Source organism: Schistocerca americana, chromosome 7, assembly GCF_021461395.2.
Source record: "Schistocerca americana isolate TAMUIC-IGC-003095 chromosome 7, iqSchAmer2.1, whole genome shotgun sequence".
In the NCBI taxonomy this organism is placed as follows: domain Eukaryota; kingdom Metazoa; phylum Arthropoda; class Insecta; order Orthoptera; family Acrididae; genus Schistocerca; species Schistocerca americana.
The window spans coordinates 604,120,094-604,141,105 of record NC_060125.1 but is presented as its reverse complement, the minus strand read 5'-3'; the positions used below and the strand labels follow the sequence as shown (position 1 = coordinate 604,141,105).

The following is a 21,012-nucleotide window of genomic DNA, read 5'->3' as shown; positions in this document are numbered from 1 at the left end:
TCAAGTAGCGGGAGAAGGTACTGCTTATACGCGAGTCAAATGCACATGTGCAACAGACCGCTGGCAATTGGTCAAACGAACCTAATGTGAACAGTTGTGATGTCATGCTCATAGCATGCAGTTTATTGTTAAGAAGAATTACAGTCTGCGCCCTACGGCCTTTGACATATTTTTGCTATTTGCAAATGCTTGTGCGTGCACGGTTTTTTGTTGTTGTAAATTGCACATTTCCTTTGTCACTAAAGTTTTATTTTTTTCCCCCTCTCGTTTATATTTTATTGCTGCAGTATCATTCTCCAGCAGCAGGATACAATAACATTCTTTGCTGGAGAATCAATTCTGCAGCCAAAATTAAAAAAATTTAACTGAAAGCTAAAACAATGAAAAATTGCTGGAATTCCGAAAAATTCCCGAGTTTTTCCCGGTTTTCTCCCAGATGAAAAAATTCCCGGGTTTTTCCCGGATTTCCCGGTTGTCCCGGGTCGTATACACCCTGATTATCTAATAAAAACAGCTAATGTAACTGGAATTGATAACTGCTTGGCTAGTGGAAACATCTGACTTAATTTCAAATATCATAATCGATGTTTCTGGAAAGCCTGCAGCTGTCATTCATTATTTAAATAATGAAATACTGCACTAGTTACGTATTCTGTCATGCTTAACAATGTATTTCGAGAAATTTTAATTTCAAATGTCATAATTGATGTTTTTGGAAAGCCTGCAGCTGTCATTCATTATTTAAATAATGAAATACTGCACTAATTACGTATTTTTTCATGCTTAGCACGACGCAATTCGAGAATTTTTTCTTGTTGTCAAGTGCAAATATGTAAATAAGTATTTTGTATAGTGTTATTCTGCATCTCTTGCACTGTACCCATTTTTCTAAGGTTATCAGGTACCTACTGTGCCTCATCAGTTATGTAGAAAACCACACACACACACACACACACACACACACACACACACACACAAGCGTGCACAAACTATCACTGACATTGTTTGTCTGTCTGTGTATCATCACAAAAAATACATACATAAATGCTGTACTTGACAACGAGAATAAATTCTTGAAACACATTTTGCTCAGCATGAAAACAATACGTAACCGGCACTGTGTTTACACTAAAAACATTTGAGCAAAACAAAGTGAATGACAGTGTCGACTAGCGCCCCACGTGGCCATACACTGAAACACGCTAAATATGGTTCGACAAAGGTGTCACGACGATCACAATAATCACGAAACTCCATTTGCGCAGTAGAGACAGTTCAAAAATGGTTGTGATTGGTCATGATATCTTCATTCGAACGAACCTAGTTACTCCCATCAGCCACCACGCCAAGTAGAGCTAGGCAGCGGCGGGAAATACGGCACAAATAATTGTTACAGATTTTACTCATTTACCCGTTCAAATCCGCTGAATAGAGCGCACTGGTGTCAAGAAACTTAACCATTTAATATTTGTAAACACTACTGGACGGCCAACATTATACTAGTATCATATTTTCTCCGCAAATATTTTTTCGTAATATGTAAATCACAGGAAAATTATAAAAATTATGTTGATGCAAAATCAGGTGCAAATTAACATTGTCGGCATAGGAAATTTGATGGGACCGATAAAAAATGTCAAATGGCGGGAAAATGTTAATTCCGGGATCGTAAAAGCGGGGTTATACTGCACTTAAAACAGTCATCTCATAACCTACTAATGGTCTTCAACAGCAAGTTTTTAGCACATCTCAGAAACACTCAACAGCTTACAGAAACAAAGGGGGAAATAATACAATAAACAGACAATTAACTTTTATTTCAATAAAACAGCCTACGGAAGATACTGGAATGATGTAATTTTGTAAAACCAAAGAGCAAACAACAGAATATGGCAAAGACACGGCACATGAACAAACTCTGAGTAATTAGTTGTACAAAGGGTGGAAGAGGGGGTATTGAAAGTAGCCCCACTGGCACTATGGCAATTAGAAAGTTACCTCAAATGGGTAAAAATTAGGGAAGGAAGCAGCCATGGCCTATTTAAGGAACTACCCTGAAGTGATCTATAGCAACACTGTAAAAAAGTAAGTATTGGAACGGGTAATGTAAGTGAAATAGGCATGGAAATGAGAACGAACTATTAATAAAAAATAAAAATTAAAATTAAAAAAAATATCTTAACAAATAGCTGAGGTCTTGAGTTGCCGAAAGGCACAACAAAAAGACGGTCAGAAAGTTAATGTTTAGCCAACAAGGCCTTTGTGAAAAGTAAAACAACATACACACATGCACACACTCGTGTGAATGTGTGTGTGTGTGTGTGTGTGTGTGTGTGTGTGTGTGTGTGTGGTGTCTACTTTTCACAAAGGCCTTGTTGGTCAAAAGCTAACTTTGTGACAGTCTTTTTATTGTGCCTTTCTGTGACTCACCATCTCCGCTATATGCTGAGTAGCAACTATCCTTTTCATTATACTGTTAAGTTCCATCATGGATTTTCCATTGCTTAATATCTTAATAAAGGATGGAGAGATGAAGCATCCACTGGTAGTACTGTTTCTTTCTGGCCTAAAATAATTCTGTATCTGTTTACTGCATTTTTACTTATTAAAGTGTGATAGTTTAAGTAAGAAAAGCTACACAACTAATTCAATCTCCTGAGTATGCCATATTTTATCATTTTTGATTTTATCCACAGGTGAGTGTCAGTAATTTTACTGTGACTAGAATCACTTAATGGAAAAATGGATACTGCTTGTATTCTAATGAATGTTAGTGATATCTAGAACACATTAATTCACAGAGAATTAGTTGCAGGTACTTATGGTGATAGAACTTACCATGAAGATCCATGAGGTTCCCAAGGACCTAGGCACACCCAACAAAAATCTGCTTTACAGTTCTGATTTTTGCAAACCATGTGATTGCAGCCACCATCTTTCTCAATTGTGACATTACACTTTGGACACTCCTGAAAATAATTGCCAAAATGTGTTACAAGTTACTTCTTACTTTGTCTGGTTCTTTAAAACAGGTGACTTATCTACTACAGTTCCATATGAAAGATTTTGTGTTCTATCCATGTCAAATTTTGTTTCTCAAAATGTTATATAGAAAGTGGCATGTAATAAACAAAATGCAAGATTTAGCACAGGAAAAGGAAGATTATGTTTTGACATCCAATTGACGATGAGGTCATTCGAGATGGAGCAGAAGCTTACGTAGGATTACAATGGGGCTAGGATGTCAGCTTCCTTTCCAAAGGAATCATCCTTACATCCGACTGATGTAAACCAAAGAAGATCTAAATCAGCAATGCTGGAGGGGGATTTTAACCATGGTCTGCCCAACTGCGAGTCCAGCAGCCAATGTCACATCACTGGTCTTATTGCCTTCTATAAGCCAGACGCCCTTCTAAATGAGGAGTGAGAGCTGCTTCCCACGCATCCACTTTCGTTTCAGTTCAGATTCCTTACTTACAATGCACAATGTCCCATACATATTTTCAAATATTTCACAGTGAGTACATATTGCCTTTACCAAATTTGTTATTCATATGGCTTTATACAGTACACATGCACATATTCTTATGAATAATGTGAGCATGGTAAGTGAACAAGAATATTCCACACCTTTCGTACACAGTGTGAGCAGTTATTACTTCTCACACCATTGTCACTCGGTAAGTGCAGGGTGAGTGCAGGAATTGGAAGTTTAGTTACGGTGATGAGAGTGAACTCCTAATGCACTGTGCAAATTGTTATTCTTTGTATGAAATCTGCAGTTAACATGTCAAATAGCTCAGCAAGAGTTCTTATCTGAGTATTTATTTTACTGCAACAACTTCATATCTAATCTCCTGCAAGAAACTGTATAAATTTTCAGTTGGCTCTCGATAACATTTCAAAGTGCTGCAAACATTGGAAGCTTGCTTTAAACGTTCAAAGATATAAAAATGTGTACTTCACAAAAAAAGTCAACTCATACAAATACCTGGATGTAACACTTTGTAGTGATATGAAATAGAATGTTCACACAGGCTCAGTTGTGGGTAAAGCATGTGGTAGACTTCAGTTTATAGGTAGAATACTGGGGAAGTTCAATCAGTGTACAAGGGAGATTGCTTAGAAATCACTCGTGTGACCGGTTCTAGAATGTTGTTTAAGTGTGTGAGACCTGTACCAAATAGGACTAACAGGAAATATTGAATGTACAGAGAGAAGGGCAGCATTAATGGTCACATGTTTGTTTGATCAGTGGAACACTGTCATAGAGATACTGAAGAAACTGAACAGACAGACTCTATGAATATAATGTAACCTCCTATGTATCACTCTCATAGGAATCATGAGAATAAGATTGGAATAATTACTGCACACACACACACACACACACACACACACACACACACACACACACACACACAGGAATTCCAACAATCATTCTTCTCACACTCCACACATGAATGAAATGGGGAGAAACCCTAATAACTGGTACAATGGGACGTACCATCTGCCATGCACTTCATGGTGGTTTGCAGAGTATAGATATGGATGTAGATGCTAACCTTTGTGTTTGCTGCTATCCAGTTAGAAGTCTCTGAGTCATCATCGCACTTCTTTATCCACTTACGCAGCAAGTGGCATTTGACAGGATCATGCCAGTTCTCGCCACATGCGAAGCAGAACGTGTGTGAACACTTACATGTTACAGGCCTGGCTTCCACATATTGCACTTTGATTGCATTGTTGCAATCTGGAGAGGGACACCACCTCAGCAAACGATTGCACTGTAAATAATCAACAAAAATACAATTAATGTTTCTAACCTTGCATAGAATTAAAAACCTGAAGTGGACCAGTTCTCTAGAACAGTCAACAAAAGTAAGACCTTTTAATCAGTTACTTTCTTATACTTTTGCGTTTAAGAATCCTCAAAATAGTTCACCTATTAGTTTGACATTTCTTTTACAAAACACATCAAATAATGCATTAATGAGTTTTGAAATAAATTATGTTCTTTTATTAATTGTATCTAGTGTGACAAAATTTATTATTTTGATTTTGACAAATGGCCAGGTTATCATCTTGGATATAACTTTAATGAACTTACAAATTATGAACTTGCTACGTATTTCTTAGGTCAAGTATACGGTATACAACAGCTTCACAAAATCTTCCATTAGTTACTGCCTCCTCTAACTGTTCTGTCTGTGATATAACTGCCAAAATTATGTTGCATACTCAACACCACTTGCAAAATATATATCCACAATGACAAGTTCATCCACATACCTATTTGTTTAATGACTGTCCCGTAAACTGCCTTGTCACAAATTCTTTCAATGTAACTGTAATGTATTTACTTTCACGGGACACTTCAAATACTGTGTGTATCTAAGAATGACACTCTGACTCTGTTACACTTTGAAGATTGCTAAATTAATTTTGGCTAGATGAATATCTAAAATACATTAGCATTGGGATTCTTAACAGAGTATCTGCAGAAGTGTAGTACCATACTGACATCCAGTACACAGCTGGAAGAGTGCGAATTGAAGTTAAGCCACAGCACACAGTGAATATTTAGGAGCTATAGAAGAAATCAAACTGCTGTATGCTGTACAATTATGAAAAGGATAGGTTGCTACTCACTGTAAGGATGACACGTGACACGTTGAGTTGCAGATTGGTACAACGAAAAGACTGTTACACAGAGAGGTTTCAGACAAAAACTTAAAATTCCAAAATTTCCCAGTTATAAAGGTGAAAATACACTATACACTGGGTGAAAGTACATTATTTCTGTCTTAAGTGACAATATACTTTCTGTCAGAGCTGTAAAATGTATCAATCCTTTTAATGGCAAGAGTTTTTAAACACAGGTGTAGAACTTCTTTCATGCACGGCAACATGTATACTGCATATTTTTGTATTACGAAAGTATAAATATGAATTGCACAGAGTACAGTAGCTTCCAAAGCACTGAAATCAAGATCACACTGTGCACTCTGCTTCTGTCACCCAATCATAGCGCATGTCACGTGATCTCATCAACCAATGACCGCAGCTATTCTGGGCATAGGTCATGTGTTGTAGTCAGCCAATAGCAACATCAATGTTAAGTAGTACAAACACACAAATAGGAAAACTTAATGGTTCAAATTAATATGCATACAGTGCAGCTACAAGAAAAGCTAAGATGTCACATGTAATATTGGTCATCAAAATCTTCTGCTGTTTTTCCTCTGATGGTGTGGTTAGGCACGATCCTAAGAGCACAGCTTAAACTGCAGCAGCTCCATATTTCTGACATGCAAAATTACAAATTTTGCTGCTGTGCACTAAATATTTCATGGGTTATTTGTCTGAACACATTTTGTCAAGCACATCGACTTAGCCAGTGAAAATCCAATTATGTGGGAAATTGCTCAAGAAGTCCACAATGCACGTTTTTCCATCATTACTGCATAATTTGTAATTAAAAAACTAAAAACCCGCCGCGATTGTGAAAAAAGCACCTAGTGTTAAGTGTTAACCCAGGTTTCGGCATAGATAACTACACCTCCTTCAGAACAACAATAAAACCCACAAGTGCCTAAGAAGACCTTTGTCAATGATTAAAAGAGCACCGTGGCTATACATCTATTAATGAAAAAGAAAAGGACAACACAAACAGTACATATGTACAAAGTCAAAACTACTACTTAACTTAATGGTGTACGCTCCACCTCACACCGGCCTATGTTCGATGGGCCATGACCCGCCATAAACTGCAACTGCAAGTTAAGTTGTGGTTTTGACTTTGTACATATGTACTGTTTGTGTTTTCTTTTTCATTTATAAATGTATAGCCATGTTGTTGTTGTTGTTGTTGGTGTTGTTGTGGTCTTCAGTCCTGAGACTGGTTTGATGCAGCTCTCCATGTTACCCTATCCTGTGCAAACTTCTCATCTCCCAGTACTTACTGCAATCCACATCCTACTGAATCTGCTTAGTGTATTCATCTCTTGGTCTCCCTCTATGATTTTTACCCTCTACGCTGCCCTCCAATGCTAAATTTGTGATCCCTTGATGCCTCAGAACATGTCCTACCAACCGGTCCCTTCTTCTAGTCAAGTTGTGCCACAAACTTCTCTTCTCCCCAATTCTATTCAATACTTCATCATTAGTTATGTGATCTACCCATCTAATCTTCAGCATTCTTCTGTAGCACCACATTTTGAAAGCTTCTATTATTTTCTTGTCTAAACTATTTATCGTCTATGTTTCACTTCCATACATGGCTACACTCCATACAAATAATTTCAGAAACGACCTCCTGACACTTAAATCTATACTCGATGCTAACAAATTTCTCTTCTTCAGAAACGCTTTCCTAGCCATTGCCAGTTTACGTTTTATATCTTCTCTACTTCGACCACCATCAGTTATTTTGCTCCCCAAATAGCAAAACTCCTTTACTACTTTAAGTGCCTCATTTCCTAATCTAATTCCCTCAGCATCACCCGACTTAATTAGACTACATTCCATTATCCTTGTGTTGCTTTTGTTGATGTTCATCTTATATCCTCCTCTCAAGACACTGTCCATTCCGTTCAACTGCTCTTCCAAGTCCTTTGCTGTCTCTGATAGAATTACAATGTCATCGGCGAACCTCAAAGTTTTTATTTCTTCTCCATGGATTTAAATACCTAATCCGAATTTTTCTTTTGTTTCCTTTACTGCTTGCTCAATATAAAGATTGAATAACATTGGGGAGAGGCTACAACCCTGTCTCACTCCCTTCCCAACCACTGCTTCCCTTTCATTCCCCTCGACTCGTATAACTGCCATCTGGTTTCTGTACAAATTGTAAATAGCCTTTTGCTCCCTGTATTTTACCCCTGCCACCTTTAGAATTTGAAAGAGAGTATTCCAGCCAACATTGTCAAAAGCTTTCTCTAACTCTACAAATGCTAGAAACGTAGGTTTGCCTTTCCTTAATCTTTCTTCTAAGATAAGTCGTAAGGTCAGTATTGCCTCACGTGTTCCAACATTTCTATGGAATCCAAACTGATCTTCCCCGAGGTCGGCTTCTACCAGTTATTCCATTAGTCTGTGAATAATTCGCTTTAGTATTTTGCAGCTGCGACTTATTAAACTGATAGTTCGGTAATTTTCACATCTGTCAACACCTGCTTTCTTTGGGATTGGAATTATTATATTCTTCTTGAAGTCTGAGGGTATTTCGCCTGTCTCATACATCTTGCTCACCAGATGGTAGAGTTTTGTCAGGACTGGCTCTCCCAAGGCCATCAGTAGTTCTAATGGAATGTTGTCTACTCCCGGGGCCTTGTTTCGACTCAGGTCTTTCAGTGCTCTGTCAAACTCTTCACGCAGTATTGTATTTCCCATTTCATCTTCATCTACATCCTCTTCCATTTCCATAATATTGTCCTCAAGTACATCGCCCTTGTATAGACCTTCTATATACTCCTTCCACCTTTCTGCTTTCCCTTCTTTGCTTAGAACTGGGTTTCCATCTGAGCTCTTGATGTTCATGCAAGTGGTTCTCTTATCTCCAAAAGTCTCTTTAATTTTCCTGTAGGCAGTATGTATCTTACCCCTAGTGAGATAAGCCTCTACGTCCTTACATTTGTCCTCTAGCCATCCCTGCTTAGCCATTTTGCACTTCCTGTCGATCTCATTTTTGAGACGTTTGTATTCCTTTTTGTCTGCTTCATTTACTGCATTTTTATATTTTCTCCTTTCATCAATTAAATTCAATATATCTTCTGTTACCCAAGGATTTCTACTAGCCCTCATCTTCTTACCTACTTGATCCTCTGCTGCCTTCACTACTTCATCCCTCAAAGCTACTCATTCTTCTTCTACTGTATTTCTTTCCCCCATTCCTGTCAATTGTTCCCTTATGCTCTCCCTGAAACTCTGTACAACCTCTGGTTTAGTCAGTTTATCGAGGTTCCATCTCCTTAAATTCCCACCTTTTTGCAGTTTCTTCAGTTTTAATCTACAAGTCATAACCAATAGATTGTGGTCAGAGTCCACATCTGCCCCTGGAAATGTCTTACAATTTAAAACCTGGTTCCTAAATCTCTGTCTTACCATTATGTAATCTATCTGATACCTTCTAGTATCTCCAGGATTCTTCCATGTATATAACCTTCTTTCATGATTCTTGAACCAGGTGTTAGCTATGATTAAGTTGTGCTCTGTGCAAAATTCTACCAGGCGGCTTCATCTTTCGTTTCTCACCCCCAATCCATATTCACCTACTACGTTTCCTTCTCTCCCTTTTCCTACTCTCGAATTCCAGTCACCCATGACTATTAAATTTTCGTCTCCCTTCACTACCTGAATAATTTCTTTTATCTCATCATACATTTCTTCAATTTCTCCATCATCTGCAGAGCTAGTTGGCATATAAACTTGTACTACTGTAGTAGGCGTGGGCTTCGTGTCTATCTTGGCCACAATAATGCGTTCACTATGCTGTTTTTAGTAGCTTACCCGCACTCCTATTTTTTTATTCATTAATAAACCTACTCCAGCATTACCCCTATTTGATTTTGTGTTTATAACCCTGTAGTCACCTGACCAAAAGTCTTGTTCCTCCTGCCACCGAACTTCACTAATTCCCACTATATCTAACTTTAACCTATCCATTTCCCTTTTTAAATTTTCTAATCTACCTGCCCGGTTAAGGGATCTGACATTCCACGCTCCGATCCGTAGAACACCAGTTTACTTTTTCCTGATAACAATGTCCTCTTGAGTAGCCCCCGCCTGGAGATCCAAACGGGGGACTCTTTTACCTCCGGCATATTTTATCCAAGAGGATGCCATCATCATTTATCCATACAGTAAAGCTGCATGCCCCCGGGAAAAATTACGGCCGTAGTTTCCCCTTGCTTTCAGCCGTTCGCAGTACCAGCACAGCAAGGCCGTATTGGTTAATGTTGCAAGGCCAGGTCAGTCAATCATCCAGACTGTTGCCCCAGCAACTACTGAAAAGGCTGCTGCCCCTCTTCAGGAACGACACGTTTGTCTGGCCTCTCAACAGATACCCCTCTGTTCTGGTTGCAACTACGGTACGGCCATCTGTATCGCTGAGGCACGCAAGCCTCCCCACCAACGGCAAGGTCCATGGTTCATGGGGAAGGGTATAGCCATGGTGTGCTTTTAATCATTGACATAGGTCTTCTTAGGCACTTGTGGGTTTTATTGTTGTTCTGATGAAGGTTTAGTTATCTACGCCGAAACCTGCGTTAACACTTAACACTAGGTGCTTTTTTTGCAATCGTGGCGGGTTTTTAGTTTTGTAATATATTAACCATCGATTTCTGACGCGCTGTGATGTTGAAGGTTCTTTAATTTGTAATTTATGTAAGAACTGCAATAAATACGGAAAACTAATGTTTATTCTTGGTATTTTTTTAGCATGTGTCATCCTTTAAGACAAAGCAAATGCATATGTGCCATTAAAATTTTAAATAATGGCATAAATGGATGGTGTTCTGAGGCTAAAATTTTGCCAAGCGGCTGGCGCTCTAAGTATTAAGTTTTGAATGAGAGTCAAATGTGTTGCAATTAAAGAATTAATCACAAATACTAACACACAACATAATTCATCTTGTATAAAAGGAAATTTGCTTTGAAAGTAATGTTTCACAAGCAACTGTTCACAATGTTTTCCTGCGACCTGTTACAAATGCAAACAGTTGTGATGTCACACTCGTAGAAAGCAGTTTGTTGTTATGAAGTGTATGTAAGCTCTTTGTCCTAAAGCCTTTGACACATTTTGTTGTTGGAAGATGCTTGTGTGTGCAGTGTGTTTTGGTGTTTTAAATGGCACATTTTCTTTGGAACTAAATTTTGATTTTGGTGTTACTCACTTGGTTACATTTTATTGTTGAAGAATTATTCTGCAGTAGTGGGGTAAATTAAAATTCTTTGTTACAGTATCAGCTCTTACCAGCCAAAATCACAAAAATTGAACTGAAAATTAAAACAATGAAAACTTCCCCAGTTTTTCCCAGGTGAAAAAATCTCATGTTTTTCCCAAATTTCCTGGGGCATATACACCCTTGTATACAAACAAATCCATGCCACAGTCACTGGGCACATGCACAGTGGCCCCCCTATGCCAACTTTTTTTGTTTATGGGTCATCTAAAGGATACCTTCCTAGACTCCCAAAACACCCAACCCCTGGTCTGGTTCCGGTTCACTGATGATATCTTCATGATCTAGACATAGGCTAAGACAATCTATCCTCATTCCTTCATAGCCTCAACACCTTCTCTCCCACTCGCTTCACCTTGTCCTCCTCAACCCAGTGTGCCACCTTCCTGGATGTTGACCACCTCCTCCTCCTCCTCCTCCCCTCTCTGATGACTCCATTCACATGTCTGTCCACACTAAACCCAACAACTATCAACAGTAGCTGTGTTTTGAGAGCTGCTATCCCTTCCACAAAATCCCTCCCTTAAAGCATGGCCACCTGGTTCTGGCGTATCTGCACTGACAAGAACTACTGTGCCCACTGTCTTGAAGGTATCACAAAGACCTTCACAGACAGGCACCAACTCCCAGAATTAGCTTGTTAACCAGTTTCCTGAGCCATATCCCGACCCACCCAATCCTCCCAAGAGCCCCCCCCCCCCCCCCCACCGCGGACCAGCTATGAAGGAATGCAACTTAGTGACCCAATACCACCCCTAGATGGAACAACTGAAACACATTCTTCATCATACCCTGTAATGAGAGGCATCCTACTAATGATTCTTCCCCCTCCACCTAAACAAGCTGCAATCATTACACAGCTATTCATATTGGTACGACTACCAACCTACTACCCACCAGGACGAATGGCCACTGCCAAACTGTGGCCAAGAGCAAGGTAGACCACCCTGTGGCACAATTTGCAGCTGAACATAACATTCTTGACATCAATGGCTGCTTCACAACCAGGGCCATCTGGGCCCTCGCCATCACTACCAGCTTTTCTGAAATGTGTAGATAGGAATTATCTTTACTCTCTGCTCTCTAAATTATTCCACCCTCAACCTATGATAACCTACCATCTCCACACTCTCCACCCAACGGTTTCCATCCCCTCCATCCTATCACCTCTTTCCAATTCATGTCCTCTCACTCATTGTGCACTACTCTCTACCACTGTACTCACTAGTCTACACCCTTACCCTACTATCCCCCCTTCCTGCCTCACTCCGGATTACTGCTTTCGTTCAACACAACAGTTGCAGTCCAGCTAGAGCAGACGAAGATAGGAGTTTTGTGTGTGTGTGTGTGTGTGTGTGTGTGTGTGTGTGTGTGTGAGGTGTATCTCCTTGTGTGACACTCACACTCACTCACTTTGTGAGTGTGTGGGGGGTGGAGGGGCAGGGGAGGGGGGTGCACATGGGTGTGTTTTGCTCCTTTCCTTCCTGAAGAATGCTTTGACCGAAAGATCAGTTCTTAACAGCCTTTTTATTGCGCAACTCAATGTGTCATCTTTCAAGTGAGTAGCATTCTATTCTTCTCAGAATCGTTGAATTTATTTAACCTTGTACAGGAGCTATGAAACACAAGAATTCACCCTGAAAGGTGGGAAGATCTGAGTTGCCGGAGTTGGTGGTTATGCGCCTGTGATGTTTGCTTGCTTGTACGAATGACTAGTACGTGTTTCTCTTTCTTCTTCTGATGTAGGCTGTGGCCAACAGCTAATGTGTAAGTGTCTTTTAATTGTGCCTGTCTGCAACATAACGTGTCATCTTTATGACAAGCAGCTATCTATCCTTTCTTTACATTGTTGTGCAATTATTTAAGGTATTTCAAATGTCTTCTCAACTAATAAAAAATGTATATATATTTTCCCATTAAACACATCTTTTTAATACATTCAAAGATGGGTCTGAAATACTGTAATAAGAAGATTACTACATTTACAACACTGGATCAAAACTGGCATACAATTTTCACATCCAGAATGGCAAGCAATAAAATGAGCACCATAATTTCAAAACATTGTGTAAAAGATTCTGTATCTATGGGCCACAGCTGAAAGAACCCAATATGTGAACAGTAGGTACTGTGAAACAGTATTCTCAACACAGTTCTGCAGAATCTCTTAACCCCCTCTCTGCTTTACCACGATCAAGAACCACAGTGTTAAGCAGGAAGTGTTTAACTTTGAAGCAATGTTGCATTCATTAGAAATAAAGCAGTACCTTAGTTATTGCCAAGGGTAGGGGCAACACATTCATCCTGACATGCTAATTTGTAATAACTTGCTTAAGAAAGCTACGAAACAAGCTATCATCCAATGATTATGACCGCTCAGTTTTGCTGCTGTACCACTGCACTTGGTGAGAAACTTATAACAAGACTTGGTCACTTTAAAGATATACACTAATGATGGGATAAAAATCGGAGTTGCAAGTTATAGAGACAATTTCAATGTATAGGGTATCAAATGATGTACTGATATTGCTGACTGCACAAAATCAGTAATACTTGTTTATTACTTGTCTGTTTACCCTTCCTCTAAATTCTATGTATGACAGAATTTGTTACCAATATTCCAAACTGGACTTTCTATTGTCTGAGAATTAGATTCTTTGTAATTATTCATTCCCTGTCCCCCACCTTCCTCACTTTCAGAAAACATATACATTCATTACAATGTCTTTTCTGCAGCAGCTGATGCTGTGGTTATTTCATATGAATATCCACTTACACTAACACAATACATCAACGAGTTCAAGTTACTCACCTCAACAAAACTGTTCGTTATAAGATGTTGGTACTTCAACTTTACTTTCGAGTCCCGGACAAGAGCCATCACAGTTGCATCATCTACTAAAATATCACAGCCGTGTGCTGCACAGGCTATTGTCTGTCCCATGCCTTCCTCCATTATCTTTGTTGTAAGGTATTCAGCCCAACACTGGACACAGAAACGATGACCACACTCGAGGCCAGTCATCATCTGTGAAAACAGCACAAGATGTTTCTTAAGTTACGCCATAAGTCAGTTCTAGAAAACTCATATTCCACAAGAGAAAACTCAGTGCCTATGGCACCACATTAAAGTTTTGACATATCAAAGTAACAGCATCCAAATATTTAATGAGAACAACAAGAATAATTAGACTGCTGGATGTGTACAAATGTCGGGCAATAAACAGTGTGCTCTTTTAGAAATTCCTGACAAAATAAATGCTCCTGAGGCACATAAGCAGTGTATCTAGTGGTGTTTCTGAAACAATGTCATGTTTGCATGATGGGGAAGACCAAGCAAGTTGTTAACTGTCATGTTTTGCCACAACAATTAATGCCCTGCTGGGGTTGATTCACCAACAGTTGCAATCATCGGGTAAATGAGAGCATCAGTTGTTTAATTGTAACTGACATAGTAATACTTCAGATCTTAATCAGTCAATGTATTGTATGACTAATTAAAAGTTACTTAATCATTTTTGCAAAACATTACTGGAAGAACAGTGACCTCAGTACAAAAATTTAAAGAGTCTTTATCACTTAAAAACATTTATGACAATGGTGACCGGCTTCGGTCAACTTGTAAACCATCATCAGACATTCATCTTTCAACAGGCAACACCTGCTCTGTATAGCACCTCCGCCTGCTACCTATATCTACATTGATACTTGCAAACCACTGTGAAGAGTATGGCAGAGGGTACGCTCCACTGTATGAGTTATTAGGGTTCCTTCCCATTCTATTCACATACGGAGAATGGGAAGAATGATTGTTTACAATGCATTCACAGATTAAATTAATCTTCTCCTTATGATCCCTATGTGAGAAATTTGAAAGTAGGTGTTCTCAGGGTAGTTAACACCTGTCTTCAAGAGCCTGCCAGTTCAGTTTCTTCAGCATCTCTGTGACACTCTACAACAAGTTAAACAAACCTCGACCATTTGTGCTGCCCTTCTCTGTCTACATTCAATACTCCATTAGTCCTTTTTGGTATGGATCCCACACATTACAGCAATATTCTAGAATGGGTCGCATGAGTGATTTGCAGGCACTCTCCTGTGTAGACTGATTGCACTTCCCCAATATAATACCAATAAACCTAAGCCTAGCAACAGCTTTACTCACGACTGAGCCTAGGTGATCGTTTCCTTTCATATCTGTACAAAGTGTACATCCAGGTATTTGTACGAGTTGGCTGAGGCCAAAAGTAACTCACTGATATTATAATCATAGGATACCATATTTTTCCTTCTCACGAGACACTGCCTTACTGTAGCAATGCCCTTGTGAGCAAGAGGATTTGCGTATTTCAATGAAGTGGAGGGCTTTACTGGTGGCAGCATAACTGCCGGTAGGATCTCCCACACTGGTCAGGCTCCAGGGGAGGAATGAGATGAAGGGTGTCTCACAATGTCCCATCTTCCCTACCTCCAGTACTGAGGTTTCTTTCATTTGTTTCGTTGGGTGGGCAGAGCTCAAAGCCTTGGGAAGCCGTCTGTCTATGGGATGGCAACCCAAAATATTGCCCAGTCCATGAAGGTGGGGTTGAATCGCTGGGCCAGTAAAATGTTTTCTCAGCTCAAGATCTCAGTCAAAAGCCTGGAAAAAGTAAAGAGACTGGATCATCACATAGATGAAAATGGCTAAAAAGAAAAGAGAAGTATTTCAGTGAAGCAAAGGTCAAGGGGAAGGGAAATTAAAATATAGCAGATTAGAAAGAAATCATTTAATGGGAGATTTTAATGGAAAAGTAGAGGGTGGCCACTGATAGAGAGTAGTGGGAAGATATGGAGATGACACAGTAAATGACAATGGGGAAGGATTAGTGAATATGTGAGAGACACTGTCATTCAGGATTCTAAATGGTTCTTTCCCCACAAGCAGATCTACAAGTACACATGAGAGAGTCCTTCCAGAAATATTAGGTCGAAAATAAACTATATTATTCAAAAGAAAAATTCCAACTTAACAACAAATGACGTTAAGCATCTAAAGTGGTACAGAACATGGCTCAGATCACTTCCTGTTAGGTACAAAGATGATAGCAACATCCAAGGGCCAAAGACAAAGTAAAGAGGCAAATATTCCCATGAGGACAGTGGATACTAAGAAATACAACTTGGATAGCTTGAAACAAGAGTCTGTACAATTTACAACTGTCTAACAAACTGAGACACTTAGAGAATGGAACAATGGAGCATATGTACCAAGGAATTAAAAAATTATGCATGAAGCAGCATTTGAAGCACTGGGGCAGCACATAGAAGGAAGAAAGCAGCCACCACAATAATGGACTCAGAGCATTAAAGAAAAAGTAAGCCTAAAAAAGATGTTCTATAATAATTGGTAGAGAACAGAGGACAAACACCTGAGAGCCTTGTATGTCAGAATGAACAGAGGAGTAAAGAACGACACATCCAAAGAGGAAAATGAAATCTGCTAAAATAAATAGGAGGAAATCAATCGATGCATGGGTAGCACAAAAGTGGCGGCAACATGGAAAATGGTTACAAAGCTGAGGAAAGAAGTAAAAGAAAGAACAAATCTGCCAGTCTGGTATAGAGGGAGAAGCATTTTAAAGACCTGCTAACAGAAGGAAGGACAGAGTATACGAAATAAAGTGGGGATACAGAAGAACTAGGATGGTGAGGAGGTAGAGAAAACAACTATGAAAGAGGTACAGAACACCGCTACACAAATGAAAATTAGGAAATCACCAGCACCTGGAAATGTACCAACAGAGTAAGGTATGGCCCAATCACTCTATAGGAACATCTAAGCAAGTTATTAAATATCTAAGCAAGTTATTTAATATTCAATAAATGTATGTGGTATGGGGAGGAAATTCCAGCAATGTGGGACTTGGTGTATCTAAGCCAGAAACACACAAAACGAAGCAAGAAAAAGTGTAGCAATTATTGTGGTATAAGTGTTATAAGTTCAATTAACAGGCTGTATGGGAGAATTTTAAAATCAAGAATGAAAAATACGTCAATGATGTAGGTGGTTGTTGGGATGTTTAAGGGGGACTAAACAGCGAAGGTCATCAGTCCCCCAGTCCAAAATCAGGCGAGCCGAAAATCTACGGAGCAGGTAAAAACCAAAGGGGGAGGAGACGTCCCCCCAGGCGCTAAAAGAACACAAATGCAGCAACAAACACTACAGACAAGAACAGGACAGAGGAACACCAGACAGAAAGAAACAGAAGAAAGGAAGAGGGCCGGAGACTGGTTGACTGACCACGAGATCAAAAAAGGGAAAGAGGCAACCATCTCACGGCCTACCAGAACAGCAACAGACACAAGGACAAAAGACACAGAAAGGGAAAGGTGCAGGACTGCCCTAAATCGAACCATAAAACGGACTACCACGGATAAAATTTAAAACTTCATCAGCCATGGAGGCATCGTCGGATAAAACCAAAGATAAAGTGCCCGGGAGATTAAAAGATTGCCGGTGTGTGCGCAGTCGAGGACACTCCAGTAAAATGTGGCCGACCGTCAGCCGGGACCCACACCGACACAGGGGGGGGATCCTCCTGACGCAACAGATGGCCATGCGTCAGGTACGTATGGCCGATGCGCAGCCGACACAGGACCACCGAGTCCCTGCGAGAAGCCCGCAGGGAGGAACGCCACACAGCGGTCGTCTCCTTGACAGCCCGCAGTTTATTCGGGGCTGTCATGCCACACCACTCAACAGCCCACATCCCAAGCACCTTACGGCGCAACACCAGCTGCTGGTCGCGAGCCGTAAGGCCGATCTCCAAAGCTGGGGCGTCGATCGCCCCTTTGGCCAGCCTGTCAACACGTTCGTTCCCTGGGATGCCAACGTGACCTGGCGTCCAAACAAAAACCACCGAACGACCAGAGTGGGTAATGGTGGAAACAGACTCCCGAATAGAGGACACCAGAGGAGAAGAGGGATAGCAGCGGTCGATGGCCTGGAGGCTGCTCAGGGAGTCACTGCAGATGACGATGGACGCACCTGAGCAGGAACGCATATGCTCAAGAGCGCGCAAGATGGCCACCAGCTCTGCAGTAAAAACACTACAGCCAGCTGGCAAGGAGCGCTGTTCAACATGGGCAGCATGAGCAAAAGCGTAGGCAGTGCGACCATCAACCAGGGAACCATCAGTGTAGACAGGCTCACAGCCCGGAAATGAGGCGAGGAGCGCAAGAAAACGGCGACGGAGGGCCACAAGCGGAACCGAGTCCTTGGGTCCCTGTGCCAAGTCCAGACGGACGGACGGCCAGGACAAACACCAGGGAGGCGTAGGTGCACGGACCCGGAAGGGAGGCGGAAGAGGGAATGAACCCAATTCCGACAGCAGGGACTGAACGCGGACAGCGACGGAAAGCCCAGACCTAGGTCGCCGTTCGGGCAGATGGAGGACCATGGCAGGGAAAAGCAGGCGACGATTGGGATGGCCTGGCGAGCAATGCACGTGGACAGCATAGTCGGCGAGCAGTCGATGGCGGCGAATCCGCAGCGGGGGAACCCCGGCCTCCACCAGTAGACTATCCACGGGGCTCGTATGAAAAGCGCCAGTTGCAAGCCGAACCCCACAGTGGTGTATGGGGTCTAACAACTTCAACACTGAGGGTGATGCAGACCCATAGGCCAGGCTCCCATAATCAAGCCGAGACTGCACAAGGGCTCTGTACAATCGCAGCAGCGTGCAGCGATCCGCACCCCAAGACGTGTGGCTAAGGCAGCGGAGGGCGTTGAGGTGCTGCCAGCATTTTTGCTTCAGCTGAGTAATATGAGGAACCCATGTGAGCCGGGCATCAAACACGAGTCCCAAGAAGCGGCAAGTGTCCACCACTTCAAGCAGGTGGCCGTCGAGGTAAAGTTCAGGATGAGGGTGGACCGTCCGACGCCTGCAGAAGTGCATAACTCGAGTCTTGGCTGCAGAGAACTGAAAACCGTGAGCCAGAGCCCATGATGCTGCCTTCCGAATGGCTACCTGCAGCCTGCGTTCGGCGACTCCCGTAGTCGTGGAGCTAAATGAGATGCAGAAGTCGTCGGCATACAAAGACGGAGACACCGACGACCCCATGGCTGCAGCCAGACCATTAATGGCCACTAGAAATAAGGACACACTCAACACTGAGCCCTGCGGGACCCCATTTTCCTGTGTATAAGAATAACTAGAGGCGGCACCGACTTGCACCCGGAAAGAGCGGTGCAATAGAAAGGTTTGAAGAAAAGCCGGGAGCCGACCACGAAGACCCCACTCATACAACGTGGCGACGATGTGATGCCTCCATGTGGTGTCATACGCCTTCCGCAGATCGAAAAATACAGCAACGAGATGCTGACGTCGGGCAAAGGCCGTACGGACAGCAGATTCCAGCCGCACCAAATTGTCCACTGCAGACCGGCCCCGACGGAAGCCACCCTGGGATGGAGCGAGGAGACCGCGCGACTCAAGGACCCAACACAAACGCCGCCCCACCATACGTTCGAGCAATTTGCACAAAACGTTGGTGAGGGTGATGGGACGATAGCTGTCCACCGCCAGTGGGTCCGCACCGGGCTTCAAGATGGGGACAATAAGACCCTCTCGCCATTGCGACGGGAACACGCCTTCGCTCCGATTTGTCGATAGTCAATGATGTAGAAAAACAAAGTGGTTTTAGAAGACATAGCTCATGTGTACATAACATCTTAACACTAAGATCACGCGTAAGATATTTGAAAGGAATCTCAGTAGTCATTTGGTCTTTATAGATCTTGAGAAAGCATATAACACAGTGCCACTACAGCTATTGTTTGAGATGCTGTTGTCAGAGGAAATCCCAAAAATTTACATAAAAAGTATCAAACTCTACAAGTTTCCAGAACATGACGTTAATGCGGGGAAAGAAATTTCTTGAGAGGCCTTCAGAATAACGAGAGAACTGAAATAAGGATGGTATCTGTCTCTCACACTTATAAGATGAATGTGCTGAAGGTACTGGATTTGTTGTTGTTGTTGTTGTTGATGTGGTCTTCAGTCCAGAGAGTTTGATGCAGCTCTTCATGCTACTCTATCCTGTGCAAGGTTCTTCATCTGCGAGTAACTACTGCAACCTACATCTTTCTAAATCTGTTTAGTGTAAACAAGCCTTGGTCTTCCTCTACTTTTAGCCTCAGCGCTTCCCTCCAACACTAAACTGATGATCCCTTTATGCCTCAGAACGCGTCCTACCAACCGATCCCTTCTTCTAGTCATGTTGTGCCACAAATTTCTCTTCTCCCCAATTCTTCAGTACCTCCTCATTAGTTACATGATCTACTCATCTAATCTTCAGCATTCTTCTGTAGCACTACATTTTGAAAGCTTCTATTCTCTTCTAGTCTAAACTATCTATCGCCCATGTTTCACTTCCATACATGGCTGCACTCTCTACAAATACTTTCAGAAAACACTTCCTGAGACTTAAATCTATACTAAGACATTAGCAAATTTCTCTTCTTCAGAAACACTTTCCTTGCCATTGCCAGTCTACATTTTACATCTTCTCTACTTCGACCATCATCAGTTATTTTGCTCCCTAAATAGCAAAACTCATCTACTACTTTAAGTGTCTCATTTCCTAATCCAATTCCCTCAGCATCATATGATTTAATTCTGCTACATTCCATTATCCTTGCTTTGCTTTGTTGATGTTCATCTTATATCCTCCTTTCAAGACAGTGTCCATTCTGTTCAACTGCTCTTCCAGGTCCTTTGTTGTCACTAACAGAATGACAATGTCATCGACAAACCTCACAGTTTTTATTTCTTCTCCATGGATTTTAATTCCTACTCCAAATTTTTCTTTTGTTTCCTTTATTGCTTGCTTCATATACAGACTGAATAACATAGGAAATAGGCTACAACCCTGTCTCACTAACTTCTCAATCAATGCTTCCCTTTCGTGCCCCTCGACTCTTATAACAGTCATCTGGTTTCTACACAAATTGTAAACAGTCCTAGCTCTCTATATTTTATCTCTGCCACCTTCAGAATTTGAAAGA

The 21,012-nt window shown here is 41.3% G+C and overlaps 1 protein-coding gene across 2 annotated transcripts in view; it reads right to left on the bottom strand.

The window, feature by feature from the left end:
* The window catches only part of LOC124622554 (E3 ubiquitin-protein ligase ariadne-1), an 85,992-nt gene that overhangs the window by 28,101 nt on the left and 36,879 nt on the right, over nucleotides 1-21,012 (bottom strand). For both annotated transcript variants that reach the window (XM_047148288.1, XM_047148289.1), the window contains exons 5-7: nucleotides 13,777-13,992; nucleotides 4,566-4,787; nucleotides 2,839-2,969 (exon numbers count right to left, since the gene is read on the bottom strand). In XM_047148288.1, coding sequence (XP_047004244.1) covers nucleotides 2,839-2,969; nucleotides 4,566-4,787; nucleotides 13,777-13,992 — 569 coding nt within the window. The remainder of the gene's footprint in view (nucleotides 1-2,838; nucleotides 2,970-4,565; nucleotides 4,788-13,776; nucleotides 13,993-21,012) is intronic.